The sequence below is a fragment of the Penicillium samsonianum genome, assembly GCF_028829775.1.
Source record: "Penicillium samsonianum strain IBT 33392 chromosome Unknown utg000007l_segment0_segment0, whole genome shotgun sequence".
Taxonomy (NCBI): domain Eukaryota; kingdom Fungi; phylum Ascomycota; class Eurotiomycetes; order Eurotiales; family Aspergillaceae; genus Penicillium; species Penicillium samsonianum.
Window position 1 is genome coordinate 4,692,526 of NW_026643265.1, and position 27,811 is coordinate 4,720,336.

General features: G+C 50.1%; 14 protein-coding genes across 14 annotated transcripts; 7 read left to right on the forward strand and 7 right to left on the reverse strand.

The window, feature by feature from the left end:
* Positions 1–155: 155 nt before the first annotated feature.
* Positions 156–1,522, forward strand: N7471_012649 (NAD(P)/FAD-dependent oxidoreductase; the record flags this gene model as incomplete). The annotated part of the gene is made up of 3 exons (XM_057285368.1): positions 156–260; positions 312–437; positions 527–1,522. 3 exons carry the CDS (start codon positions 156–158, stop codon positions 1,520–1,522), a joined length of 1,227 nt encoding a protein of 408 aa, XP_057131634.1.
* A 699-nt stretch (positions 1,523–2,221) lies between these two features.
* N7471_012650 (MAPEG family protein) lies at positions 2,222–2,719 on the forward strand (the record flags this gene model as incomplete). Its single annotated transcript, XM_057285369.1, has 1 exon — positions 2,222–2,719. The coding sequence occupies one exon, from the start codon at positions 2,222–2,224 to the stop codon at positions 2,717–2,719; it is 498 nt and encodes a 165-aa protein (XP_057131635.1).
* Positions 2,720–3,030: 311 nt separating this feature from the next.
* N7471_012651 (HECT-type E3 ubiquitin-protein ligase) lies at positions 3,031–6,737 on the reverse strand (the record flags this gene model as incomplete). Its single annotated transcript, XM_057285370.1, has 3 exons — positions 3,031–3,976; positions 4,026–6,140; positions 6,203–6,737. The coding sequence occupies 3 exons, from the start codon at positions 6,735–6,737 to the stop codon at positions 3,054–3,056; spliced, it is 3,573 nt and encodes a 1,190-aa protein (XP_057131636.1). The 3' UTR covers positions 3,031–3,053.
* Positions 6,738–7,633: 896 nt separating this feature from the next.
* On the reverse strand, positions 7,634–8,611 carry N7471_012652 (60S ribosomal protein eL15; the record flags this gene model as incomplete). The annotated part of the gene is made up of 4 exons (XM_057285371.1): positions 7,634–7,774; positions 7,840–8,066; positions 8,157–8,313; positions 8,525–8,611. 4 exons carry the CDS (start codon positions 8,609–8,611, stop codon positions 7,634–7,636), a joined length of 612 nt encoding a protein of 203 aa, XP_057131637.1.
* A 722-nt stretch (positions 8,612–9,333) lies between these two features.
* Positions 9,334–10,769, reverse strand: N7471_012653 (RING-H2 finger protein; the record flags this gene model as incomplete). Its single annotated transcript, XM_057285372.1, has 3 exons — positions 9,334–10,004; positions 10,055–10,595; positions 10,668–10,769. 3 exons carry the CDS (start codon positions 10,767–10,769, stop codon positions 9,334–9,336), a joined length of 1,314 nt encoding a protein of 437 aa, XP_057131638.1.
* Positions 10,770–11,349: 580 nt separating this feature from the next.
* On the reverse strand, positions 11,350–11,682 carry N7471_012654 (uncharacterized protein; the record flags this gene model as incomplete). Its single annotated transcript, XM_057285373.1, has 2 exons — positions 11,350–11,392; positions 11,528–11,682. 2 exons carry the CDS (start codon positions 11,680–11,682, stop codon positions 11,350–11,352), a joined length of 198 nt encoding a protein of 65 aa, XP_057131639.1.
* Positions 11,683–11,933: 251 nt separating this feature from the next.
* On the forward strand, positions 11,934–14,071 carry N7471_012655 (histone acetyltransferase NGG1; the record flags this gene model as incomplete). Its single annotated transcript, XM_057285374.1, has 3 exons — positions 11,934–12,456; positions 12,571–13,037; positions 13,088–14,071. 3 exons carry the CDS (start codon positions 11,934–11,936, stop codon positions 14,069–14,071), a joined length of 1,974 nt encoding a protein of 657 aa, XP_057131640.1.
* Positions 14,072–14,561: 490 nt separating this feature from the next.
* On the reverse strand, positions 14,562–16,488 carry N7471_012656 (nitrogen permease regulating protein NPR2; the record flags this gene model as incomplete). The annotated part of the gene is made up of 4 exons (XM_057285375.1): positions 16,332–16,488; positions 15,841–16,269; positions 15,652–15,788; positions 14,562–15,593 (listed from the first exon to the last, which is right to left on the reverse strand). The coding sequence occupies exons 1-4, from the start codon at positions 16,372–16,374 to the stop codon at positions 14,562–14,564; spliced, it is 1,641 nt and encodes a 546-aa protein (XP_057131641.1). The 5' UTR covers positions 16,375–16,488.
* A 1,150-nt stretch (positions 16,489–17,638) lies between these two features.
* N7471_012657 (uncharacterized protein) lies at positions 17,639–18,532 on the reverse strand (the record flags this gene model as incomplete). Its single annotated transcript, XM_057285376.1, has 1 exon — positions 17,639–18,532. The coding sequence occupies one exon, from the start codon at positions 18,530–18,532 to the stop codon at positions 17,639–17,641; it is 894 nt and encodes a 297-aa protein (XP_057131642.1).
* Positions 18,533–19,336: 804 nt separating this feature from the next.
* Positions 19,337–21,870, forward strand: N7471_012658 (uncharacterized protein; the record flags this gene model as incomplete). The annotated part of the gene is made up of 8 exons (XM_057285377.1): positions 19,337–19,364; positions 19,412–19,429; positions 19,478–19,611; positions 19,661–19,759; positions 19,815–19,968; positions 20,020–20,288; positions 20,338–20,898; positions 20,950–21,870. The coding sequence occupies 8 exons, from the start codon at positions 19,337–19,339 to the stop codon at positions 21,868–21,870; spliced, it is 2,184 nt and encodes a 727-aa protein (XP_057131643.1).
* An 875-nt stretch (positions 21,871–22,745) lies between these two features.
* Positions 22,746–23,165, forward strand: N7471_012659 (uncharacterized protein; the record flags this gene model as incomplete). The annotated part of the gene is made up of 1 exon (XM_057285378.1): positions 22,746–23,165. The coding sequence occupies one exon, from the start codon at positions 22,746–22,748 to the stop codon at positions 23,163–23,165; it is 420 nt and encodes a 139-aa protein (XP_057131644.1).
* Positions 23,166–23,332: 167 nt separating this feature from the next.
* Positions 23,333–23,716, forward strand: N7471_012660 (uncharacterized protein; the record flags this gene model as incomplete). Its single annotated transcript, XM_057285379.1, has 1 exon — positions 23,333–23,716. The coding sequence occupies one exon, from the start codon at positions 23,333–23,335 to the stop codon at positions 23,714–23,716; it is 384 nt and encodes a 127-aa protein (XP_057131645.1).
* A 93-nt stretch (positions 23,717–23,809) lies between these two features.
* Positions 23,810–24,196, forward strand: N7471_012661 (uncharacterized protein; the record flags this gene model as incomplete). Its single annotated transcript, XM_057285380.1, has 1 exon — positions 23,810–24,196. One exon carries the CDS (start codon positions 23,810–23,812, stop codon positions 24,194–24,196), a length of 387 nt encoding a protein of 128 aa, XP_057131646.1.
* Positions 24,197–24,418: 222 nt separating this feature from the next.
* On the reverse strand, positions 24,419–27,215 carry N7471_012662 (urease Ure; the record flags this gene model as incomplete). The annotated part of the gene is made up of 5 exons (XM_057285381.1): positions 24,419–26,416; positions 26,505–26,882; positions 26,978–27,004; positions 27,058–27,144; positions 27,195–27,215. The coding sequence occupies 5 exons, from the start codon at positions 27,213–27,215 to the stop codon at positions 24,419–24,421; spliced, it is 2,511 nt and encodes an 836-aa protein (XP_057131647.1).
* Between the last annotated feature and the right edge of the window lie 596 nt (positions 27,216–27,811).

Consider the following 27,811-nt stretch of genomic DNA (forward strand, 5'->3'; position numbering starts at 1 on the left):
GGATACTTTTGAGTTCAATCTAAGTTCTCCAGGGCTTAGCGTGATCCGGTCTCGGGATCGCGTCATTTCCGAGGTTATTCCCGAGGTCGCGGGGGTGTTCCTTCCAAATTATCATTCCTTCCTCGCATATTGCTGGTCAATTGCGCCTTCCTGATATGTCCGCACGTGCTCTGCTTAAACAGCATTTTAAGCTTAAAAACAAGCTTCCCACTCGCTGCTTTTCCAGCACCCGACCCACCAATGCGGACTTCACCCATGCGGTAAATTACACCCGAGATCCAAGACAGACCTGAGGCTAATCTGAACGAAAGGTAATTGGCGCAGGCGTTGTCGGCCTCGCGACCGCGCGGCAACTCGCAGCTCGCGAAGGTACCTCAACCATTCTACTAGAGCGACATGACGCACCAGGGACAGAGACGAGCAGTCGCAACTCCGAGGTATGCATGCTATGCGATAAGCCCTCTTAAACATTTGGCAACAGACCAACACAACCCAAAAAATCTAACAACAACCTCCCACCAACCAGGTAATCCACGCAGGCCTCTATTACCCAGCAACCTCTCTCAAAACCCACCTCTGCATCCGCGGCCGCAACCTCCTCTACGACCTCTGCGCGCAAAACAACATCCCCCACCGCAACACGAAGAAATGGATTGTGGCACAAACCCCGACGCAATGGGAAGCCTGTCTGAAAATACACGCACACGCACAAGGACTAGGCGACGCGCCGACACGGCTAGTGGGACGTGACGAAGCGCAACAGCGCGAACCAGACGTCAAGGCAGACGCAGGCATCGTCGAGAGCGAAACATCCGGAATTGTGGACAGCCACTCTCTGATGACCTATCTGCAGGGTGACTTTGAGGACCGCGGCGGCGATATTGCGTTCAAGACGCGCGTGACAAGCGTGGAGGCTATCGACGGCGGCCGCGGCGGGTATAAGATTACCGCTGTCTCGGATGAGGATGGCTCTGTTACTTCCATTACCGCCGAGACACTGGTTAATAGTGCTGGCCATGGCGCCTGCGATATCAGTAACATGCTCCTCCCGCAGGAGCGCCATTTTGTTCCGCATTATGCTAAGGGCACGTACTTCTCGTATGCGGCGTCCAGGCCTAGGACTTCGGTTTTGGTTTATCCGGCGACTTTGCCCGGTACTGGTGGGCTGGGTACGCATCTGACGCTTGATATGGGCGGGCGGGTTCGCTTTGGGCCGGATGTTGAGTGGGTGGGTAGTCCTGATGATTTGGTGCCGAGCGCTGCGCGTTTGGAGCGGGCCTTGCCGGAGATCAAGGCTTATCTGCCTGGTGTCGATATCGATGCTATTGCGTTGGATTACTGCGGTATTCGCCCTAAATTGGGGAGGGGCGGTGCTGTCAATGAGGGTAAGGGGTTCCAGGACTTTATCATTCGAGAGGAAAAGGATCTGCCTGGATTTGTCAATTTGTTGGGGATTGAGAGCCCGGGCTTGACGAGTTGTTTGGCAATTGGTGAGATGGTTAATGGTATCTTGTACCGTTAGATGTCTCTTTCATCTTGCATTTTGGCTGAATATACTTGCTTGAGGTGGTAAGCAAATGGAGGTGCCCAGGTGCTGACATGGGAATTCACAGTCTGTGTTGTTGATATTTCTGTATATTTGTCTCTAGAAGGAAATGGAAAAGGACATTTTGCCTAAACCTAAGTCAGTGATCTTTAAAACCATACTATGTTGGGCGCTTGGCACAGTTCTGTTCACAAGGCATAAGTAATTTGGCTATAGCTCTTTAATTTCCGATTGAAACTTGTATTTGTCACAGCTACAAAATATTGTGTTATCGCAAGGCTGCGGGACCAGAGGTTTCCTTTGTTTTTTAAACACTACTCTCTACCTAGGTAGCACTACTATTACTAAGGGAATAAAAGACGGCCGTTTCTGGCTCCAAAAGTGGTCATTTTCGGCGGCGTTTTCACAGGTCCTCATATTCTAGTTGTGATACATGATTTGGATGGTATATAGAGAAAACACATTGAGGAAAATAACATTAATAGGCCTTTAAACAAACCATCCATCATTGTTTTACACTGTATTTCAGAAAGAGCATGGCCTTCGGCTTTCTAACTTTAGAAACAAGAAGTGAGCACCAATGACACCGGGAGACATGAGGTGAGATTTTAGTTCAATTGCCTATATCAACGACCCCCAATCCCTACCTACACCAACTCCCACTCATCCCCAAAAATGACCTCCCTCCTCACAACCCTGGGCCTCCGCGCCTCCCTCAACCCCAACCCAAACCACGGCCCCATATTCCTAACATTCAACTTTATCCTCGCCTACGGGCTCCTCTCCTCGCGCACCCTAAAACAATGGTACGGCCTCGACCACCAAGTCTCGCCACGTGAAGACCTGACCAAATACGGTGAGGCCGCTGTGCGCGAAGGCAAGATCACGCGCAGACAGCTGGACATGCTTAAGCGCAATGAGTCGGCGCATGCTAACGCGGTGGAGAATTTCCCATTGCTGGTTGCCGGTGTGCTCTTTGCGTCGTTGGCTGGTGTCCCCGCACGGAGGATTAATGCTGCGGCGTTGTCGTATACTGTTGCGCGCGTTATTTATGGCGCTGTTTATATTTTTGTGGATCATCCTAAATGGAGTCAGGTTCGGGGGTTGGTGTGGTGGTGGGGGAATTTGAGTTGTTTTTTCCTGTTATGGAAAGCTGGGGAGTTGTTGGCTTGAGAGGACGAGGGATCTATGGGGTTTAGTGTATGTCAAGTGTGTTGTATTCTTAACAGAGTATCATAGAGCCAGAATAAAAACAACATCCAAGAAGGCAGGTGTGAAAGAGACTCTCTCAGTCATCAAGACTGAATCAATAAATAAGACACAAACCCTCATGTGCAGTCCGCAAAGGGAGAAATAACAGCACCAGTACGCCATGACAGGATGAAAAGCAAAATAAAGCAATCCTGACGCAAAGTATGAACATGCAAAGCTCCAAAGCCAACGTCCAGCGTCTATACAAAGTATCAAACACCACGAGCAACACAAGTTCTGAGCAATAGTAAACAAATCATTTCAAGCCAAATCCTTCGCTATTTACAACTGCATCCCAGAGCAGCCGCTGGAACTTCTCCCGCGTGGGGTAGCGGTAAAGGCCCAGCGTGTTGAAACATGTACGCGCAATCGGGTAACGAGGACAGTCATCTCCAAGACAAGCAAGCCGGATGATAAGGCTTGTAGCCCCCATGGCTGGGATGCGATCACTGCCAGTAATGAATGACAGGATCTTGCGCTGCTCTTGGGGCTGTGATTTCTCAAAGAAGTCCCAGAACCATCGCACCACGGGGACTGACTCTGGTCGTGGGTGTGACCAGTTGTCGTAGGTGGCCACGGCCCGGAGAGAACTGACATCAAGTGGTTCATCTGAGCCGCGGACTAGCATTTCGATCTCTTCTGGTCGGAACAATGATAGCGCATTGCCACCGCAAACCGTGAAGAAACCGCGCTTGAAGGGTTCGAATTGTCGAGCCACGGCTGTGTCTAGCAGATATCGGACATACAAATCCACAAACTCACGCTTGTTAGAGTTGGTCACCGGCCGGTTCTCGCCATTTGCACAGAGTGGCACACTGATGATTTCGCCGTAGCGATCGACCTGGGCAACGAAATCGTAGCAGAATGTCTCGGCAACATTGCCTTCGAATTCTAGTAGACCCCGGAGTCCTTTGGCGAGAGCTGGCCGGTACTCGGCAAGATCTTCTAGAGTGCATTTGAAGGTGGAACGCATGGAGGTAGCCGTTTGTGGGCCGTTGGCGTGCGGCGCCGACGACAGCAATTTCTTGAACGCAAACGGCGGGAGATCAACATCAAGGATGGTGGAGTTGTAAATGGCAAGACCTAGAAGGACCCCAACCAAGAAAAACTGTTCGGATGACTCAAAGCAATAAGGATTGAAGTAGCAGTATTGCGAATCATCATCGTATATGAAGAGGCCTATTTTGAATTAGCGAGTCACTTAACTCTAAGATCAGAAAACGCGTACCATGAAGCGGGTCAAAGACCTCTCGGACGAGCAGAAGGAACCATTCCTTCCGCAGACCGCCAGCGTCAATGCCTTCTTCGCCCGAAAATTCGATTCGGAGACCCTTTTTGATTTCTTCTTGGCCAGTACCAACAACTTCGCTCACTCCCTTGAGGCTGTCTTCAATCAGGCATTCGCGCCGTACCTTTAACACGAGGTACTGACTAACTGCCGTGTGGTTGAGGACGCTGTTGAAAAATGCATCGCGTGCTTTCACTTCCATTTGACGACGCGCATCATGCTCCATGATATGGATTTTGGCCCAGATGCTAAGGAGGAACGGATACTGAGAGAACGAAAACTTCGAGACTTTAGCTTCCCAAGTTTCGAAGTCCGTCACTAGATCCGAATAGTCCAGCAGTGTGTTGTAAAATGTACTGATCGGAATCATATGACCCTGGCGAGGGCCTGGGTTCTTGGGCATTTCAAGGCTGCGCGGGGTTCCATCGGATTTTCTCGTTGCAGAGGAGATGTTAGCCGTAAAGAACAGCGACATTACTCTTGCCGCCGCTTTGACCTGCCAGTCCTCGGCGTATACTATAGGGTCTTCGGTCTTTTTGCCAGGCTTCTTGTTCGTGCTACTTCGGTTAATCGCAGCATGAAGTTCCGCAGCAGTGTTTCCCGAAGCACTGGCGAAGCTCGGTATTAGGTCATCTCCATTTTGAGTGTTTTGAGGGCGTTTTCGCCCATGCTGGCGACTCAAACGGTAAGTGAGAAATCCACCGACAAGTTCTACCAGTCGCTCGAAATGTCTGACAGAGAAACGGGAAGCCCAAGACACGATGTAGTGGTGGCAGTCATTGGGCAGGTTAGACATGAGTCCCAGGATGCGTTTGATAATTCCATAGTGGTGACTGGAGCCTTCTAATCGAGCAGGGGCTTTGGGCGACTCTTTCTGCGGGGATTTTCCGTCTCGGGTTGTCGACTTCGGGTGGTCTTTTGGATGCGAGGGGCGCCTTTCGTCTCGATGAGACGGCGAGGTGGTCGTATGCTGGCAATAAGACGCAGGTGAAGACAATAGAGGATTCGCTAACAATATGAACAAGAACCTAGTATCGTCTGGTTTCTTCAGAACACGGCGGGGGCGCTTGAGGAGGCCCTCGGTAGCTTTCAACAGTGCCCGTTGTAAGTGCAAACGAGACTCGCTGATTTGTCTCCCGATCAAGGACGGATCAATAGACGCCCATTTCTTGGCTCGGATCAAATCCGCTTCTGATCGCGTGGGGTCAGGTTTTTTGGCGGCCCAGAGCTCAGTCCAAGAATTCCCCGCCGACAGAATCGAATGATACCACTGGGCTAACTCGGTCCAATTGATCCGAGGACTTCGCGATGATACCATCCGAGACTTTGGGGTGCTCTTCTCTTTGGAATACGCGGGATTTTGGCCTTCAGCTTCAGCCCATTCATTCATCCACCAAGAGGAGTTCTCCGTCAAATCTCCCAATAGAAGAGTTTTGGCATCCGGTTCAAAGACAGGAGCGTCCTGCGCTGGTTCGGGTATTGTGGTCGGTTCCATCCTCATTCTCGGCGGATTACCATTACTAGCTGATCGGGCTGATCGAGGAGGTGGGTATGTAGTGAAAGATTCGTTGAGGCAATCACAGCCTTTGAAGGCAGTGGCAATGGTATTTTCCAGCCGTTTGAAAATGTGTGTTCGATTGTCGCAGCTTTGAAACTCCGGATTCCCAGCTTGCGAGACATCTTGCGGGCGGGAGTCTAGCTTTGAGGTTGATCGGAGATCTGAATTTGCTCGAACTCTGACGGGGGTGTCATTGCCCTCCCAGCGAACGGATTGTGGTGTCAAGTAACCTGAGTTCTCTTTTGACGCCGCCAACTTTTCCCGTTCACTAGAATGGGAAGCACTACGGCTCCGAGAATCCCCAGTGCGCGGGGGTGCGAGATTGTTTGGACCAGAGGAATTGGCCTGCATTGGCGGAAGATCAGGCAGCGGTTTGTTCTTTCTGTCGTCGTCCGGCGACAACCATGACCGAGAGCCATTGTCCAAAAGGCTATCGAAATACATGTTGAGACACCCTCCGATCATACCACGAGTTTGATTGGCCGTCAAAGGAAACACTGGGGTAACAAATCAGCATTTTACAAAAACTATGAAGCAAAACCAGTATTGGTGGTGTTACCTTTGCTTGCCAACTTGGACGCTCCACCCTGAGGCCCTTGTGGGGGTTTGTCTTTTGATTCATGAGAAACCGGCTCGAGGTCTGTGACCATCAAGCAGTCGGTGCATCTAAACACCTTCAGGTGCCGAGGCCACCGGACAGTAGCGTCACAAGTCTGGCACTTGCCCTCGGCGATATCATTGGCAGGTGCTGCACCTTTCCGGGGACTTGATGACTCGGGCTCCAAGGGATAGGTTACCTCATCATCATCCTCATCTTCAGAGTCCCAAGTCGCATACTTGGGAGCTGTCTTGTCCCGTTTTCGCCCAAACCCAGCGAACGGATTACTGATCGAGCGTGAATGTCCTCGGTGGTACGAACCCTTGGGCGTACTGCCGTTTAACGGCGGCATGACGGAAGCATCTCGAGGCCGAACTATACGGCGTGGGCTGACTTCCAGTCCGGGGGCTTGGGAAGGGTGTAGTCCAGGGATGGCGACGTTGCTAGCAGTTGAGGTCGGAGGGATAGGCGGATGACGTTCAAACCGGGACGGCATAGAGGCGCATCAATTTGATTTGGTTTGATTTAACCGATTTCAACCTCTCCAGTATGGGATCCAGCTCGTGGAGCTTGTTCTTCGTGCCAGACACATGCGATTAGATCGTGGAGGACGGAGTGGGGGGTAAGGCAGTCGGGTAAAGCGAGCTTTGCTTCTTTGTTTGGTAAACGACAGGTTGGTCTATTGCAGGGATGGACCTTCAGTAAGCAAGTCAAGTCTCACTGAATAAAGAACTATCTCACCTCGAGGTCCAACAGAACAGTGATGGATCGTTACAGCAGCATTTCATAGTCTGGGGACGGATTGGGAAAGCTGCCGGAAGGAAGTAGTTCATGCCTCAGGCACTAAAGTTCTATTTATGGATTAGCCGCCTGAAATCGCAGGCGAGAGATCTATTTTTGTGGGACAACGCACATCCCGATGATCGTTAATTAAAGACAGCAGTTAACGTATAGAAATCCCCAATTTGCCAAAATAGTATGTTTAAGCTCCTAGCCACAAGTGCACTAGGCCACTTGCTAACGATCCGCTAAGGCACACTACTATCTGACGGCGGTTGGCCCCCCGCAAGTACGGCACTAAGAGATGAAATCCAGTCAGATCTCACAATAGGCATACATATATCCATAGAACTAGTAAAAAAATGACACGAATTCAAGTTTACGCACTCTACGATACCAGTGGCATGGAGTTGAACCAGTCATACTTCGTTAATAGGGGAATTGAAACATAGAACAAGATGGCTTTTTGGCTAACAACAGAACCGGCTGGTCTGCATTAAAGTTGAGCCCAGCGTGGATAACACTGTCTGGGAAAGAAGTGCCTGAATAAATGACCACATGCCGTAACCAACATTTTCCAACCGAGACCACTGGGAAAGTGCACTATCGCACTTAACGGTAACGCCAGTAGCTCTGGGTGTTCTGGCGCTTCCAGGTGTGGCGGCGACCAGCCTTGGTGTTGTTGTAGCGGTGACCCTTGTTGATACCACGGGACTTCTTGCCAGTGGCGGTAAGGCCACGGGACTCGCGGTGCTAGAAAGAAAAACCTGGTTAGCAAAGCTCTCGAGCAGCACAGTCGGATTTCGAGCCAAACTCACCTTGTGAACGGGGTTACAGATCCAGTTGATACGGGCATCACGGCGGATAGCCTTGTGCTGGGGATCGACAAGGATAACCTCGTAGTACTTGTAGGTGGAGTCCTGGTTGATCCAGTAGGAGTTCAGGACGCGCAAGTTAGCAGCGCGGCGGCCAACACGCTCCTCAGCGGTGGACTTGAGAGCACGCTGGTACTTGAGCTGGTTAACACCGTGGTTGGTGGGCTTGCCTGTTCACACAATCGCACATTAGCCAAAAAAATTCCTTCCAATTCCCACAGATCTCCAGAAAATCTGCTTTCGATAGGAAAAATTCGTACCGTAAGTGGCACCCTTGGAGACAGGGCGTTTGCGGCCACCGCGGCGGACACGGGCACGGTAGATAACGTAACCCTGCTTGGCCTTGTAACCGAGACGACGGGCCTTATCGGGGCGCGAGGGGCGCGAGGCACGGTGGATGGCGTTCAGCTGGCGGAGCTATATTATGCACTCTCAGCAATGTTCAACGAGTGTATAGCAAGACACATGAAGCCCATAAGGGTATTCTTGCGTGCCACAATCATTTCCGCCGAATGACTTTTGTTCGAGCCGCCTAGCAATACCACATGAAAACGGCATATCCTAAGGCAACACACACCAGTGCTCGGCGGAGATGTCAGGCAAACGGGGGCGAAGGGTTTTATCTCACCTCCCAGCATCGGACGCGCAGCAGGAAGCGAATCACATCGGACTGCTTCTTCTTCTGGATTTCTTCCACGTACTTGAGGGCACCCATCTGGACGGTTGTAAGTCAGAGAATGCACTGGCGGCGGAGATTGGATAAAAAGAGAGATGATAAACGTACCTTGTCGGCTGTACGAGGTCGTCGGTTGTCGTTGTCGCAAAAAGTTCGAGGAGGAAAACGTCTGGAGGCAGAGGTTGTGTGTGGGACGCTAGCGATTAGCGAGTTGACCCACCACGGCCAATCACGGGATGAGCAATTTTAGTGCCTTGAACATCAGGTGTCGATACCATTCTCTGCCTCAGGCTGCAAGTCTAAATTGGTACGCATTCGTTCATTTTCTTACTTAGGCAATGTTGAATGAAAATCAAGGGTTAGAAACAGAAAGTCCCTTCTTCAAGGATTAGTTATACTTTCCTACGCTTAGGTATTTATTGTACGGTTTGTGTTATAGGCCAATGGCCAGAAGTGAAAGAACACATACTAAAAGCCTCTTCAAGTCTTCGTCAAGGACAGAGGCCGTATAAGTGGCCGACTGATCTTGTAATTCCATGAATGGATAATTTTATTCAAAAATGTTTGATTTTGAGATACATTTTCCAGATACTCAATCACTATCACAATATCATACAAAAACATTAACATCATCAAATCACCTCGCTCGGTAAATGCAACTAATAATCCTCGCTCTCTCCATGCTGGCATAAAAGACATAGTCTTCCAAAATCAAAATTCAAAGAACTAAAAGCGAGCAAAAGCATTCACATGTGTTGTATTCAAGGGCGCCTCGAAAGATGCTCTCGTTCGACCATTTCATTGGTCACAGAGATATAGTATGATCCCGCTGGCAAAACGCTCTTCTTGCATAAAGGACAAAGGCAGCAGTTCTGGGTCAGGAATGGATCGATACACGCTGCGTCAAATATGTGTCCACAAGGCAGTTCGCGGACCGTAGATGATCCAACAACAAAATCGTCGAGACAAATAGCACAAGTCGTTTGAGTATGGCTCAGACGGTACTTGCTTCTGCAAGAATCATTCTGCGCAGGTTTGATCATCGCTGCTTCGGGTTTGTGGATGCCAGCATCGTCTTGAGCATTGTTGTCTTCGTTGGGCGATAGCGAGTTGATTTTGTCGCCAGAATCATGCTCGATTAGATTCACCGATGTATTATCTTGTGGAAGCGTTGCTTCTGTTGGAGGGCTGATCTCCAAGTATGTATAAAGCGGCATTTTGCTGACCACCTCTTGAGGAGCCGTCATTTGGTTCAATGCCAATGCCTCGATGTCGACCTGACCTGCATTAACACGTCTCTGGAGCTGAGTCCGTCTCTTGCGCAGGACAAGTCGATAAATAATGATTAGGAGGATACTGAGTATAAGGACTGTTCCTGCAATTGCAAGTACGAAGCTCCACACGCTCGTCGACGCCCCTCGGGTTTCTTCACCTGCGATATGTGAGTACAGATTTCGATAGTGACGCATTTTTGTGACCTACCAGTCTCAATTCTGGCAAACAATCTGTTAGTCTCGGTCTGTAGCGCGAAGCTTTCAGTCGAGCTGTCTCTCTTCTCTTCGGGTGTCTTGTTTGAATACCACGAAAGATCATTGATCAATGTGGTTCCAGCTGGGCCTGAAATGGCATACACTGGGTAATTGTTGTCCATTCTCCATTTCTCTCCATCGTTGGTTGCCCAGCGAGAATCATTCGAGTCAGGTGGTATGTCGGTCTCATGGTCTGATGGCTGGAAAAAGATCATAGCATGCGTGCCGACCTTTTGGGCGGCAGAGAGGAACGATAGCGAACATTCGGCGGTTACCCATGGAGCAAGGCCAACGAGGGAGTATCCGAAGTCTGACACATCTTCATAGCGGGTCACGTTTGATGGCACAGACGAAGCTGTAATGCCATAGCACGGATCATGAGGCTCCAGACTAGGTACAAACAAGAGGCCTGATACCAATCCATCCTCAGGAATGCTGTTGCTCGATATCGTTTGAACCTTACGATCGAGAACAAACCGATAAGCGACATTCTCCTATGTAATTATGCGAGTTAGGATCAGCCCCGGAGGCTGTTGTCAAATTCTGAATGAAGAAGGCATACTTACTTCGACTGACGAGGTGGAATTCGAGGCTTGCCCTGAACCTGCCCAAAGTGTAGCCACTTTACCCACGGAGCCATTTCGCGTAGACATGGTAGCAGCTGACATGACGCTTGATATTGGGGCAAGTGAATAGTGAGGATGAATGTGAAGTAAATGATCTACTATGAGTATAAATGCTCGAGACCAGTGAGGAAGGCGTGTGCATAGGGGAAATAAGTTGAATATGAAAGAGGTTTAAAAATGGCAACTACTGTGGTTTTAGGCAAAGACATTTAAGACGACACTCAACCTCGAAGCATCCCATACATCTCCATTGCTAATTCGAGCTCTACAGCGGAAGAATGCGAGAGTCAATCGGGACCGTCATAAGAATGTAGAATAAGCCTGGTTCCAACCACGAGGCAAGAGGCAAAACACTCTTGGCTAAAATACACCGAGTTTCACATTTCGAAACAATCTCCGTGAACGAGTAAACAAATAAAAATGGCCGAGCGCGTGGTCTACATCGTATACTTCGCTAAACATGGCCGTTCACGGTAGACCGTTTGTGGAGATGATCATCAATAGGCAACTTTTCAAGCTTTTACACTTGACATTGGGATTTAGCGAGATTGTGTTATAAATAGTAATTATTCAACGCTTGCAATTCATAAAATACCTGATTTACTCTCTGATGGCTCATACCTCAGAATGTCGGAGTAGCCGACATTGGGGTTTTCTCCGCAGAACTTGTAAGAATGTGATCAGCTTTCAACCTTAACCACATTTTTGGGCGCTAGGCCATGTGTATGACTTCAACTAGTGAGGCGCAGGCTGTAAGTGTGGCACATAGCGCAAACAATTGAATAATCTCAAAGCCATACCTATAGGTAGGTATGTTTAGTGCCAAGTACTCATGAAGCAAAGAATCGAAGATGCTGCACGTGATGATAGGAGTCGTATCGCCATCACGTGCATAAGCTCTGGCCGACCGCCAGCGACCGCCAACCATCACCACGTCTGGAAAGTCGTAATTCATCCGTGAGAGGATATCTTGCTCTGTATTTGCTTTAGCTCATGATCAGGCAACTTTGAGGGGAATATTCATCCTCCTTTCATTCTTCTTCGCTCGCAGTGCCCAACGACAGCATGTGTCTGTCTGGTCCCATCCACACCTCCTAGGATCCTTTCTATCGACCAATCTCTCTTTTCATTGATACTGTCTTTCGCATCTTAATCATTTCATCCCTTCTTTTTCCTTCGTCTGATCATCGGTCTGAAAGAAACACCATGCCGTCCGCATACAAAGGCAAAGGCAAAGGCCGCGATGCGCGCCAGTCGCATAGCCGCAATACCACCCCGTCCAGCGCTAGTGCTCCCGTTATCCCAGCACTGCCCATCCAAAGCTACTTAGAGAACGATGTCACCAAGCACATTGACTTGGCTAGTGTGCAGTACTCCGATGTGTTGGACCTGGTATCCGCGCAGAACATTCCAGATTCAAAAACACTGGAGACATTGGTGGAGCACCTGAAGGGTCTTAGTGACATGGCCGATATGAGGGGCGAGGTTTGCAATGCTGGAATGCGCGAGATGTCTCAAAAGCGCAAGGAAGTGGAGGATCAGGAGCTTGATCGTGAAGTTCGAGATCGCTCCAAGCTGAAACGTGAAACCGAAGAGGATGACGATATTCATAAGGGCGGGAAGCTGAAGAAGCGGAAAGAGCGGCCAAGTGCAAAGGAGGAGCGCCCATTAAATCATGGCGCACATGAGGTAGCGCGACAGGATGGAGCTGAGACTAAGGTTGAGGGAGGTAAGAGATCCAACTCGGCGCTTTCTTCCCACTCTTTGTTTTTACCGACCCATCTCCACAACTTCGATCTTCTTTCACTTTCCCCACCGTTCAACCTTCACTAACCACCAACAGCGGCTTCTCCAGCATCGAAAAACTCCAAGAATGCGATATCAGATGAAAGCTCCTCGCTTTCACCTCCATCAATGATGTCCCCCAACGGCACGACCACTGCTGGCGACGGCCCCCCCCCCGGGACCCCCGGGTCTGAAACCAGCGCCGATTCCCACCAACCTGAACCCCAACCTGCGATTCCTCAAGTGCAAATCTTTGGCGATAACCCGCTGAAGTTTGACGACCCGACCATTTACAACATTCGAGATGTTCTCCCAGGAATGACGGACGATGATAAGAAAGAGATTTACAGCGTTGCCCACTTCCCCAAGACCGATCTTGCCCACATGGCAGCTGGTGTAGCACCTGACAAGGACTTCAGCAACGCCAAACCTTCCAACCAAGTCAGCGCGAATACTTTCCAGACTTACATTGAACCTTACGTCCGGCCTCTTACCGAGGAGGACATTGCCTGGTTAAAAGAAAGGGTAAGTCAATTGCAGCTACTTTAATGTCAACTCAAGCTGACCTGTCACAGGGTGATCGCACTACCCCGTTCATCATGCCCCGTCGCGGAAAGAAAAACTATCGTCAAATTTGGGCGGAGGAGGATGGGGTGTCATACGACTCGAGTCAAGATGACAAGGACCAGCTGCCTTTGAATCAAGGCCGTGGCAGCATTGAACAGCTGACTGACGATAAAGCTGAAACCAATGAAGTCTCGGTTGGACCTCTCCTCAGCCGACTCTGCTCTCTCCTCCGTTACGAGCACCGTACCTTCCCTGAAGATTCCAACCCAACCGCAAATGGGGATACTGCTAGTGTGACTGGACTGGGTGGAGATGCAATGGACATCGATCAACCCACTGTTGAGAAGGAGAACAAGAGCGAAACCAAGCCTCTCCCCGCTGCAACCACCTTCCGCGACGCAGATCCAAACGACTTCAAAACTTCGGTCGCAAAGCTGGATCATGCCCAGCTTGATGAACGCGCCAAAGCCGAACTGCGATTCATCGGTTTCCTCGGTGCAGATGATAATCCAGACTACGACGCTCACTACGATGATGAAGTTGCTGAGCGACTCCGCCTACTCCAAAGCGAGCTCAAGAAGCAAATCGTCACCAACAACGCGCGCAAAGCTCGCATTCTAAAGATTGCCCAGGAGCACATGGCCATGCTTGAGTTTACTACCATCCAAGACGACCTCGACTCTCAGGTTCAACAGGCCTATCTCAAGCGCACCCGCACTATGGGCAAGAGCAAGAAGGGCGCTCAGCCCAAGCACCGGCCTGGCGGCGCAGGCGGCGGCAGCCACGTCGCTGGTTCTGCGGGCGTTTCCCGTCCTGCTGTCGGAGATGCTGCAAAGATTGTCATGGACCGTCGTCGTCGCTGGAACGAGGCATTCCTGCCTATCTTCGACGACATCAAGACTACCATTCCCTCGGAGGGAGACTCGATCTTCGACCCAGAAGTTATGGCTGAATACGAGAAAGCCGAGCTTGAGAACTGGGACGAGGAATAAATTCTCCGCCTTCTCCGCTCTCTTCCGGGATTCTACCACTAGACTACCCGTCTTCTCTCCTTTGGCTGCCTGTTAGCCACCTCAACCCTTTGATTTATTTCCCGCACGACACGATACGAATGCATGATGGACTGGCGTGGCGTTAGCGGATACCTCTTTTTTTTTCTCTGTTCCACCACATCGAATGTTGAACCCCGTGGCTATGTTGCAGCCCGCTAGCCCGCTTGAAGATACACACTGGATCTTTTCCACAACATGTATCTAGCTAGTTAGATGTGACTATGTCCGTGTATTCTTATTCTTAAGCTCTAAGCTGTAGGCTTTCAATGAAACCAATTTCTCCAATTTTCAAATTTCCAGTAGTACCTTAGTACCTCATATATATTTCCGGTCACACCAACGCCAAAATGATAAAAGTAGGGTATCGATCGATTCCAGCAATCCAAAAAAAGAGACAGAAACAAAAACGAAACCTCACCAAACTCATCTCTCATCTATGAAGAATCAATACCTCCCAAGGATATCTCTTCAATCTAGCCGTCAAGTCCCTCTCACTCATCTCCAACTCCGTACAAATCTGATCAAAACAATGCGTACCATCAAGATACTTCCTGAGAACCTCATCCCCAACAACCTCCTCCTCATCCTCCCAAAACGCCGACGGCGCCCCCGCACTCCCATTCCCATATCCATTCCTCCCCCCACTAACCACCGACCCAGCCCGCTCACGACTAGACCCCCTCCTAGCAACCGCCGAGATAGGCGCATCCTCTGAGACACTCGAGACCGCATAGGGCGTATTAGTACCCGTAGTGGCACGCGATGACAGCGCCGTCGGCGTGAACGATGACGTGCGCGGCGGGGGCGAAGGCTGGCCCGTTGCACAGGCGTATTTGTGCACGCGGTACAAGAAGCCCTTTATCACGCCGAATGTGATGAAGCGACGGATGTCGATGTTGGCCAGCGAGCGGCTGTGCGCTGCGTACCATTGCTTGACGCTCTGGCCCTGTTTTAGGCTTGCGTAGAGCTCAACCAGACCGACACCGTCGACGATCGCGGGTTTGTGGAGTGTGTTTGGGGTTGTTGGGGAGGTGGAGGGGTTTTCTTCGGGGCCTAGGAGGGGCCAGATTTCTTCGGCGTCGAAGCGGGATTCCTCGCGTGTGAGGCTTGATGCTGGGTCTGTGAGGGAGCTGGAAAGAGCGGCTGTTCCGGTGCTGCTGTTGGGACTTGCGGTTGGGACTAGGGTTGGGGGGAGAGGGGAGGAGGGGCCGGTTGGTGGGTGTGGTGCGAAGCGGACGTTTACGTAGCGGGCACATTCTAGTTGCATTGCTTCGTCGGAGCCTATTGTTGTGTTGAATTGGGCGGTTGGGGCGTAGATCGCGGAGAACGAGAAGATGTCGAGGATAAATAGGCAGCCGTAGTAGAGGAGATGTCGGAGGGCGCGGCAGGTGAGGGAGAAGTCTGTGTCGGCTAGGACGGAGATGATGCGGACGCTGTTGACGCCGTTGATATGTGGTACGATCTGGCAGGGCTCAGCTGGTGTGTTTGTAGTCATGGGGACAGTGTCATCTTTGACATACCCTTTGCATTGTCAAGTCCCAGTTCTCGTCCATGAAGGCCTGGTATCGCAACGTGAAGAGTGGCACTTGCCAGGCCTTGACGGGCGGGGGAGAGGGATATATCGGGAAAAGCTTGATGTTCAGAGTATTTAATTCGTCTGGATAAAGTAGTTAGCAGCGGAATCATGCTAAACAGGTCCATGGGCTTACCAATGGGAATCATGCACTCGCAATAATTGTTCAAGTCCTCCATCAACATCTCACAGAGACTGTACACCTTCCCCTCACCACTCTTCGAGAAATCGCGGGACAAGAAACCATTCTGCTCTTCCAGGCCATGCATTAAGTCTGCTAGCTTCTGCACCACGCTCTTATACGTGGTGAAGTCGTCCTCCTCGGCGAGGACTATGCAGAAGTTGAAGATGAATTCATTCCGGTCGTACCGCACTGACTTCATGCAGATTGGGTAGCCCAGGATACGATATCCGTTTGTACAGACTTGCAAAAGGTTTCCACAGAGCTCCTGGCGGGGGATCACGAAGAAGGAGACATCAGAGAAGGTGAGGAAGGGTGGTTGTGAGGGCGCAGTGGGGGAGGGTACAATAGCTCCGTCGGGGACTTGATGTACGACTTTAGGCCCTGCATAGCAGTAGTCAGTATGTAGGTAATTGAAGGTTTATCATGGTATTGAAGGTCCTTACCCTCTATCGTGTCGAATTTACTGTAGAAGATTGCCTTGATCATCGCGGGGATGCTGTAAGGATGGGAGGAATGCGCGATAGCCAAGCTGAGTATGAAGGAGCGCAGTCTATCAGCCAAATTTAATCAAACACAGAGGTGAAACCAGGTTCATGTTCATGGCATGGAGATCAGTTGCGGAGCGGACCTCGGAGCGGAGAGCTTATCGAAATCAATATTTCCCAGCCTATTCCAAATTGGGTTAGGCTATGTACATCTTCTTTGTTTGATTGGCTGAACCTGGCTGAACCTGGCTGAAGCTAGAGTCACGTGGTCTATAATTTATAGCTATCCCCGCACTTTGTCTACCAACTCACATAGTATGTTGTACGTCTTGTTTTCCCCTATACGAAGGTATTCTGTTCCTCACTTTTTACACAAGAGCCTCTAGTGGGCAAGTATCTCTGGTCTCCCCTCAAAAAATAACTACCAGATAAATTTGGCTAGCCTCGGTCGTAGGGACATACCAGAATCGTGTCCGAGATCAAACCTAACAAAAAAGGAAAGAACAGTCCCTCCATTTTAGCTCTAGATCGAAGAGACGATGTCTTCCAGTACTACAGAAGATGGAGGATGCGATACACCCGCTTGCAGTTGTGTTTGCAATGGATCAATAAAGAGTTTGTCCTTGAGTGATTCAATTGCGACGCAGATGGGGGTTCCTGCCGATGCAGTTGGACGGGGGCATAGTGACCGGCACTAATAGAGACGAGGGCAGAGTATGGGAGATTATTCGTGTCAAACATGAATATGCTACTTGATTTCGCCTTTTTTATTTCCAAACACTAGCTTTTTCAAATAATGTTTAATATCAAGGAAGATCCAGTCTGATCTCGAGCTCTACAGTACCCATCTACTAGACGATCATAAGTGATATTTCATAAATATATTTCTGAGTAAGTTAGAATAACTTTTGCCGTTTGCTGAAGATCCCCCGATTACCACGTTGAATATGAATATCCCCGGCAAAGCAAACAAGGAAAGAGCTAACAAGTCAAAAACAAAGCAAGTATGGTGAGGAACAGGAACATGAGGGTATTAGAGAAAATGAAACAGGAGACAATGAAATCTATGCGTAAGCAAGAGACTCTTCTGAGGCGTAAGTAGAGCAATGGATATAGATAAATAAAAGCAAGGGGAACCTCGAGAAGAAGGAGCCAGTCCACTTCAGACAATGCGAGAGAGGTAAGATGCGCCGTAAAAAATGCAAAACACGAATCATAGCAGGGCCCTATTCAAAGGGTCTGATACCCGAGTAAATAGTATGCAGTCATTGAGCCGTGCCGGAGGCCTGATTGGATGTAGATGGAAGAGCAGTGTTCGTTGTGATAATGCTGTCTGGCACGGTGAACAAGGTCGCCCTTGTCACCACACGGGCCGCACCGCGACCGCGTGGGAGTCGGACATTGTCGGCGACAAGAGTCAAGGGCTGGTTCATACGAATAGCATGCACTATCTCGAAACCGCCACGCTCTCCAGCCTCCTTCAGCCATTGTTCCCAGTCTTCATCCAGCGGCACATCAGTGCCTTGGTCGCGAGCAGCCATCGCAGCAAGGATCCGGTTGTTGAGGGCTACGCCACAACTTTCCATTTCCTCGTCGCTGAGTTCGTCTTCGATTTCGTGCTCCTCCTCGGCGGACCGGTAACTGGAGGCACGGGAATCGACGGCACGGACCGTATCATTGCTCTGAGTTTCGATAATCTGGTCATCTTCCTCTTCTGTCCCGCAGAAGTCGCAGTCGTTGAAGTGGATCTCGATCGAAGGCGCGGGTTGCGGGGATGCCGGTCGGACTGAGTGGGCTGTGGTGTCCCGCACGATAACCCCTTCTTCTGCCTCGTATCGCTGACGCGCGGACTTGGTCCCTTCCCACCGACACAGATTGGAGATCTCCTCCTCTGTCAGACCGAGTTCGTCAAAGGTCCGGAACAGCCTTCGGTGCCATGGGAATCGACCCAGTCGCATGCGATGCGGTCCATACGAGTAGTCTAGCCCCGGGTATTGTGCTTCGATGCAGTCTAGCGAGCCGTAGAAAAGGGAAGTTTCGACACGTACTTCTGGGACGAGGTTTCGGGTAATGTGAGCACCAAACGAGCCTGGGTCGTTTGTGCGAGGTCGTGGAAACGTGGCGTTATACACAATCTGGCCGACGGATGGTTTACGCATGATGAAGGTCGGATGTGGAAGGAGTTAAGAAGTAAAAGAGCAAATTAAGGAGGTAAGGTCGTCCCAGACACCTTGGAATGTGATGATTCAGGATATCCAGCCCTGAAGGGTCCCCCCTTGCCCTTTGTCAAATTCCCGGACGTTTGGACGTTTTGAATGTTTTTGGGGGTGAGGAGGGCGTTGGCAGTGGGGGGTAACACGCTAGAGAGAGCGCGCGTACAGTAAAATCCTCGAGAATATAACAGAAAATGCTTCTTCAACCTGGATGTCCCGATATCCAGGTCAATGGATATAATAATTAAGAGAAGAAAAAATCCCGATGAGGTGCCCAGCTGACGTTTCGGCTCTTTGACCCTTGGAAAATTGAAGGTCTCACAGGCGTTCCATTGATAGAAGGAAAAAAAGGAAGGAAAATGGAAAAGGGAAAGAAACAAGAAAAAGAAAAATCGAACAATAGTTTTTGGGAAGAGACAACAGGGCTTACAAGACTTTATAACTCAGAGTCCTTAGCTAACGTGTGCGTTGGCATGGCCACGATGCATGGCCAGCTGTTAAGTAGACACATTCCTTTTGGGCTTGGACTTGGTTCGCATATTTAAGGCAATATAGTTCATCGAATCATAATGCTTGAAATTATAGAAAGATTCGATGATTTGACAGATTTGGACATGTTTTATTTCCCTTTTGGGTTTTATGTTCGCATCACGTGCAAATAAGTAACAGGTCCAGAAGTTCAGCAATGCAGCACATCTTCACCTGGGCAACCTTGGACATGCAAATCTGACCTCAGCTCTAGAAGTGGTCATGTCGACCTTCGATGGTATCATAGAAGGTGAGACCGGCACTTCCCACGTCACTTCCACACTAATCATCCGAAAGAGTTTCCGGACATTCGCAGTGAGCTTTGCCTATGAGATCAGCCAAACTTGCAGCTAAGAAAAGCAGTCGACTACTTTCGGAAATGCCCCGAGCGGCCGGCGCCACTAGCTTGCTTTCTCAGCCATGTGCATAGCGATCATTTACAGGGCCTGGAGTCCTTTCGGACACCGTTTATCTTCTGCTCGCCGGCCACGCGAGAGGTATGCTCATGTTCATCCTATTGAAATGCATTAAACTGACCATTTGCAGCTGCTTCTCCGGATTGAAAAGTATCCCCATCGGATGAACTTTAATAAAGGCATCTTGGAGTCACGCCGATTGCACTATAAGCATCTTGCCAAGCTTCTGGTTAGTTTTGTGATCTAAACTTTGACTATGTTGATCAAGAGCTCACCCTGCACAGCGCCCAATTCCACTGAATACCCCGACGGAAATTGAACTCACACCCTTACGTCGTATCAAGGTGACATTGTTTGATGCCAACCATTGCACCGGGGCTGTGATGTTTCTAATTGAAGGGGACGGGAAGGCAATTATCTACACAGGTGACATCCGAGGTGAGTCGATGATGTCTCGTCTTGGTTGAATTGCTGGCTGATCATCTTCAGCCGAGACATGGTGGGTGAACAGCTTGGTCCGTCACCCAGTCTTGATACCGTATACTCTGGGCCAGAAACGGCTGGATAAGTTGTATCTTGACTCTACCTTTGCAAGCAAGACAAATCCATTCTGCGAGTTCCCTTCCAAAGCTGAAGGACTGTCTGAGCTGCTGCAGAAAGTCCAGTCTTATCCTGACGATACAATCTTCTACTTCCGTGCGTGGACATTCGGCTACGAGGATGTCTGGATAGCGCTCTCAGCTGCGCTGAATACAAAGGTGATTATTATCACGCAGCTCAAATATAGCACTGGCTAATATAGAGTAGATCCATGTGGATCGTTACCAGATGGGACTTTACAGGTCTCTGGTCCAGGTTCCAGGCAATAGGGGGGTTAGTGAAGCTCCTGCTCTCTGTGGCTTTGAGCTGGGAAACATAGCTGTTACAGGCTGCCTAAGCAACAATGAATCAAGTCGAATCCACAGTTGTGAGCCTGGAGTCTCATGCCCGGCAGCTCGCGGCACTAACACGGTCTACATTGTGCCTATTGTGAATCGCACAACCGGTGGTGCGGAAATCCCCGAGGTTGGTGCAGGCGGTGGTATTGGGGATCTGTACCAAACGCATGAACTCGAGCTGCCAGATGAATTTGCACTGGCCGAATTGGAGAAGCTGTGTCTCAAACACGTCCATGACAAACAAGCCCTTTCTCAGATGCGAAATGCCCTTCTGGATGCCTTCCGGTCGAGAAAGAAAGCACTCTCGCTTGAGACGTACGGTGTGAAGGAGGAGGGCGAAATTTCATTGAAGAATCTGGTGACCGCTCTAAGCCATGGTCCATCTGATACCTCTACCAGATCGTCCCAGCCAGATCTGCCTAACACGATAGTAAGTGGCACCGCTGTTTTCATTCGATAATCTTCACTAATGGCATTATAGCGATTCCCATATGCACGGCACTCTTCCTACTCCGAACTATGTGAGCTCATAGCTGCCTTCCGGCCCAAGGACATCCATCCATGCACCGTGGATCCAACGACCTGGAACGAAAACGTCTCCATCAGACATTTATTCGGCCACCTCTGTTCAGGCAACAATTTTTCGCACGACACTCACATGCGGCAGACTGTAGCTAATGACGTCGATGATGAGGGAGATTTGCGCGCAAGAAAAAGGGCCCGGTACGACATAGACCTCTCCACACAGTCCACACAAGAAACCAGTAGTGGCATTGAAGATTTTAGTCTTGGTACCGCCGATGCAAGCCAGCATCATGATCAGAAGCAGGACTCTCTACATCATTTGAGTCAATCTGAAGAGGCAGCCAGAGCTAAACGTAACGAAATCCGTCAAGCACACCGCTATCTCCAAGAGCATGCAGAACCTGGGCTCTTTCAAGTCAATCCTCTCCCGTCTACATGGCCGACAGAACAAGAAGACAGGTTCGATCCGGCCAGTGACGAGAGAAGTGAAGAAGAGGATACGCTCATATCTGACCAGCCAGATTTAGAATCTTCGGCTACAGGACTCCGATTCAGGTCCGACCCAACCACATCTACAAGAATCATTGACCTAACTGGTGATGGTACTACGTCTCCTCGCCCAATCACCCAGCAAACAGACAGTCAACACACAGACGCACTTTCTCTCTCTGTCTCCGAGTCGGCGTTTGACTCCTCGGACCGAAATTCCGTTGAAAATGGGCTAGCGGACCCAGCGCGAAGAGAAGAAACCCTGAATCGCTCACGCCGTGCGCGTGTTGCTGCTTACCTAGCTGCGCGAGAAGGTACTTTCTCTGCGTGGACGGATGTATCACTTGTTTCGGCGGATAATCATGGAGAGGAGGAGATTGAGCTATAGGCTTGATCTTTGTTTCATATTGGTAGGCGGGTGGATCTGTTCCTCTTCTTATTTTTTATCTCTTTCTTCAATTTTACTGTGTATGATACCCCTTTCTACTATCTTGTTATCGATCTTGCCATCTGGTATTTCGCCTATGGAACTATGCCATCGTGAGGTTCTGTTCCTTTCATAGGAATGCCCAGGTGGATCACCGTCTTACAAAAGAATTTTCGTGCTCCAAATCACCACATCACTTGGTAGGCACTGCTTTCCCTAAATATCAACCCCCCGGGACTATACAAATAGCAAGGTTGGTCCACCATTGAGGCTCTAGTTGGCCGAAACTAGACTACATCGTCGAGACAAACCCTAAAAGCCTGGCGAGTAAACCATCGATATCATCTCTTTGATGGTTAACATTGCCGCTCCCATTTACCTAGTTTATAGAGAACAAAAAAACCAAACAATGGCCTTGCGAGGCTAAAATTATAACAAAGCCTTAGTGAGTTTACCTTGGAACCACCTTCGCCTTGTATACTAACTTCTTTCAATGTCATGACTTCTTGCAGATATCAAGAACAAAGAGAACAAAGATTCCCACTCATATGTCTTTCATTCCTTTCTTCTTAATGAAGGCTTTGTCTCCAATCTGATCAACCAGCGAGACGCAAATGCATAAATAGGCCCCGATCCCTTGACCATTTCGAGGTATCATCCGCTTCACAGTTCTTCTTCACACTCCATCAGTACAACCAGCTTACTCTACTCTACTTAGCCTCACAGCTCCGCCACACAGTTACTCCCCTAACCCTAACCAGGTAAGCGATACATCCCATTCAGTTACTAATCTCTCCATTTCATACCACCAGAGGATCACAGCCCCATCATCCACGATGCCTGAGTCTATCGCTAGTCGACTTTTCCGGGGTACTCGAGCCATCCTCAAGTACCGGAAGGAGCGCGGTATCCTTGTGAACAACATCCGCTCCTATATCGCCACTTTGCGCCAGATGCCCGAGGGCAACTACCTCGTTGAGATCGCCCTCAACGTCCAGTCCCTGAAGATTCAGGCCGACAAGGTGAAGTGGGATTCCCAGGCACTCGCTGTTGATGCCGCCGACATGAAATATGTCACCTCCCAGGGCGTCTCCTACTTCGCCCACACTGTCCCCCAGATCTGCGACGAGGTCGGCCGTGATACACGTCGGATGGCTGAGACCCTCCATGACCACATCCACCGACCTATTGCCAACACTGAGCATATGATCGCACTCTACCTGGAGCATGCACTGGCTAACCTGGAACACATCTAGATCCGAGTTTCCCCATCGAGTCGCGGACTCATATCAGCATCAGCATCAGCTGGAGCTGTGGCTGAATCTTATTTCCAGCATTCAGGTACGTTCCAATACATTCATTAACATTAACATTTCCATCTCCATCTAGATCTATAGCTCCACAATCTATCATTTACATTACCATGGCACATATAAACCAACCCACCGTCTCCTTCTTCCGCAAAGCGCGCGACGACCTCGTGACCCTCCTAGAGCAGCAATCAGCCTTCCTCCGGCGCGACATCAACAGCCGGGCCTACGTGATCCCGAACCTCCGGCTACAGCTGATCCAGCACCTCGACATCGTCGCCTCACTCTCGATCAAGATGGCCGTCGACAGCCGCCACCACCCCTACGTCCTAGTCCACCAGAGCGGCTTCTACGAGACCGTTGTTCCTATGCATTGCGCCGCGCTGAAGGGCCAGTGTGCCCATCTTGCGGATCGACTACGCGATAACCTTTGCACTGACGTCCCTGTTGCTGTGGCGAGATTGATTGATCGGATTGGGGCTAACTTGTGTTTTTAGATAGGTTGGGAATTGGTTTTTGTTTACTACATTACTGGTTTGTTTATCGTCAACGTATCGTTTTTTCTTCAACGTACCCTTTTCTTCGACGTTATGCCTATTATACCTCCCCGACACGGCCCCGTATCGACCTTCAAACATGAGCGCGCGGCTTTCGTCTTCGATTTGGAGATGCAGGCGAGGATTTTGAGAGCGAAGCCCCAGGCTGGTGAGACTGTTGCTGAGAGGCTACGTGAGCTTGTTGGTAGTGTTCATCGGCTTAAGGGTGCCTCTATGGCTATGGCTGTTGATGCACGTGGCAATGCCCATGTCCTGGCGAAACCGTACGGGTTTTATAGCTATAACGTGCCGCTTATGTGCAATGGTATTGTTGCCTCTTTGTTGCACTGGGCGGATATTCTTGTTAATACTGATGGGCGGAGGACGGATGGTATTGTTGTTGATTCTATTGAGGGAATGTTGGGGTCTTTAGGGTTTTAAGAAAGAAAAGAATAAAAAAATGGTTTACTTATTGACTTCGTATATGTGCATCGTTCTACCTAGAGAAGTAGATTTAAAGGTAAAAGTAAGATTCTTTCGAATATAGAAATCCTATATCACGCAAAAACGACCAACTCGAAAGCGCAACGAGGTATATAGGAACTGTAAAGACCAAAATGAAAAGCTAAGAGTATGCAAGACAGAAAGAAGCCACCAAACACCTCAAAAGATGTAATACGCCTGCGTCAAAGGCAGCTCCGAAGCCGGCTCTGCATCACAAAGCATCCCATCAGCCTCAACAGTATAACTCTCCGGATCAACCTTCATCTTCGGCATAGCATCATTAAACTTCATATCCTTCTTCCCGACAGAGCGACAATCCCTCACAGCCTCAATACGCTTCTTCAATCCATACGTCTGCACAATCCCGGCATCAATAGAAGCCTGCGAAACAAACATAATAGACGTAGCCGGGACGCGCGCAGCAAACATCGGCCGCATGATCATCGGCTCGACAGTCGGGATCGACGCATTCGGATCTCCAACCGACGCTGTAACAATCATTCCGCTCTTCAGAACAGATACAGGCTTCGTGCCGAATGTCGCCGCATTCCACATCACCAGATCGGCTACCTTGCCCACCTCCACGGACCCGATAAGGTGCGACATTCCCTGCGCCAGAGCGGGGTTGATCGTGTACTTGCTGATGTATCGCTTCACGCGGAAATTGTCCGCGCCGCTGTCGGCGTCGATGCCGAGAGGTCCGCGCTGTGTCTTGTTCTTGTGTGCTGTGTGCCAGGTGCGGAGGATTACTTCGCCGCAGCGGCCCATTGCTTGCGAGTCGGAGGACATCATGCTGATGGCGCCGAGATCGTGGAGGACGTCTTCGGCGGCGATGGTTTCGGCGCGGATGCGGCTTTCCGCGAAGGCTACGTCCTCCGGGATATTCTTTGATAAGTGGTGGCAGACCATTAGCATGTCGAGGTGTTCGTCGAGGGTGTTGAGGGTAAAGGGGCGGGTTGGGTTTGTGCTGCTGGGGAGGACGTTGGGGTGTTCGACCACGGAGATGATGTCTGGGGCGTGGCCGCCGCCTGCGCCTTCGGTGTGGTAGGTGTGGATTGTGCGGCCTTTGAAGGCGCCAATGCTCTGCTCGACGAAGCCGGATTCGTTCAGTGTGTCAGTGTGAATCATGCACTGCACGTCATATTCGTCGCACACTTCGAGACAGTTGTCGATTGCTGCTGGGGTGGAGCCCCAGTCTTCGTGAAGCTTGAGACCTGCTGCGCCTGCTAGGATCTGCTCTCTGAGACTCTTCTTTCCGCAGTCGTTGCCCTTGCCCGTGATGCCTAGGTTGATCGGTAGGCTGTCGCATGCTTGCATCATCTGGCGCAGGAGGTTCGGCGACGGTGTACATGTCGTCGCGTTTGATCCAGTGGTAGGGCCGGTGCCACCGCCGAGGAAAGTGGTGATTCCCGAGGCCAGAGCTTCATCCACCTGCTGCGGGCAGATCAAATGGATGTGCGTGTCGATACCACCAGCGGTAACAATCTTATTCTCTCCAGCAATCACATCAGTAGACGAGCCCACCACCAGATCAGGATGCACGCCGTCCATAACATCCGGGTTTCCAGCCTTGCCAATACCAGCAATAAGCCCGTCCTTGATACCAATATCAGCCTTGTAGATACCAGTCCAATCGATAATCAACGCATTTGTGATAAGAGTATCAACACACTCGGTATGAGATCGACCAGACGCCTGTCCCATTCCCTCGCGCAGCGTCTTTCCGCCACCAAAAGCACACTCATCCCCGTAATTTGTCATGTCCTTCTCAACCTTAATCCACAAATCCGTTAACCCAAGCCGCACCAGATCCCCCGTGGTAGGACCAAACATGCGCGAGTACGCCTCGCGCTCCATCGAGAACCCAGAAACAAGCACACTATCCGCCTGCGGCTCCGGCACATGCGCAAACCCAGCTACCTGCAGCTTGCTCATAATCTCGTCAGCACGACTCAAATCCACCGGCCCATTCGCCAACCAATTTCCACCACGGATCACGCGGTGTCCACCGATCTCGACAAGCGTAACCGTCTTCGTATCACCGGGCTCGAATCTGATCGATGTTCCCGCAGGAATATCCAGTCGGAAACCGTACGACTGCAAGCGATCGAAGTGCAGCTGCGGGTTCGTCTCGATGAAATGGTAATGCGACCCGACCTAGCAATCAACAGTGTAATTAGCACCACTCGCTTCCAGTCTTTTCCTTTCTCATTTCCGCTCTGTATATTAAACACAATGTACACACCTGAATCGGCCGATCTCCTTTACTCATAACCTTAAGCTTAATACGCCTCTTCCCAGAACTCAACTCCACACGTGCATGCTTAGCAGGAATAACCGCGCCGGGCATTTTCTCAGGCATGAAATCCTCCGGGTCCGGGTCTGGGAATGCCTCTGGCGCGGGGACGGGCAGGAAGCTTCCATACAGGGCGCGCTCGAGATCGCCCTCATCGCTACTGATCGGGTGGTGCACGGTTACCAGGTAGGTACCGGAGATGAAAGTTCCCTCGACTTGGAGCTCGACGAGGGTTGCTAGTACGGAGGGGAGGACGTGGCGGCGGCCGAGCATTGTTTTGCCGATGGACATAAGATCGGCGACGGAGTAGTGGCCATCGCGGATTAACTGCGGGGCTTTGTTAGTTTGCGCGTTGGATCAATTGGGTATTGGTATATGGTGTGTCATGATGCGATTGTAGGGATTGGGTGGGGTTATCGTACCTCGTGTAGCACTGAGGCTATCAGGGCCTGTTGCGCGATATGTCAGTGGTCGTGTCCTACACCCCAGAAGATACACATACCACAGCTTCTGCATGGTTGAGCCGCACTCCACGTGCTAAACGACGCTGTGCCAAGAAGCCTAGGTGGGCGATGGTAAGCTTGTCAAGCTGCAGGGGTGTTAGTTGTGTGTGTCTCGGGGGATGTATGTGCGACTTACCTCCTTCGGAATAAGCTGCATGGTTCATGTGGAACCTGATCCTGGTAGTTCTTGGCGTGCAGGATAATTTGGTTTGGAGGCAGTTTTGAAGCAACTTTGAAACCTCAGAGTAAGTGAAGATGTGAAGGATACAATTCAGTGAGGTCCAAAGAAAGTCAAAAAGGCAAGGAATGTGGGGATGCGGTACATTTCAAATGTTGTTTCTCCTCTGATAAGGTCTTCGCCCATGATAAGTGTCTGTGGAGGCCGATTGGGTCGGGGAACGGAGGTCGGCGGCATTAGTCAAGGCTTTGCCAAATTGATAATGCACTTGGATTTAGTGAGATTTAGTCTGTTATTGATTTTAATCTGGTTCTATTCTTCAGTTTTATACGGCTTTATAGCTCGAGGCTGTATAGCTCTGGTGGAAAATGGACCCGCATGTTTTCGAACTATACGACGTATACAATCCATGGATATAGAGGGGTAACTATTTACCTAACCTGCCAGGATACTAGGGATATCTAGAAACCACATCCCATGATCAGTCCATTTCACTAATTCAAGCTAAGTAGGTACAATTTTTCCCTAAACGCCGCTGAAAAACGCAAACCGGGGGGGTTACACATCCAATCCAC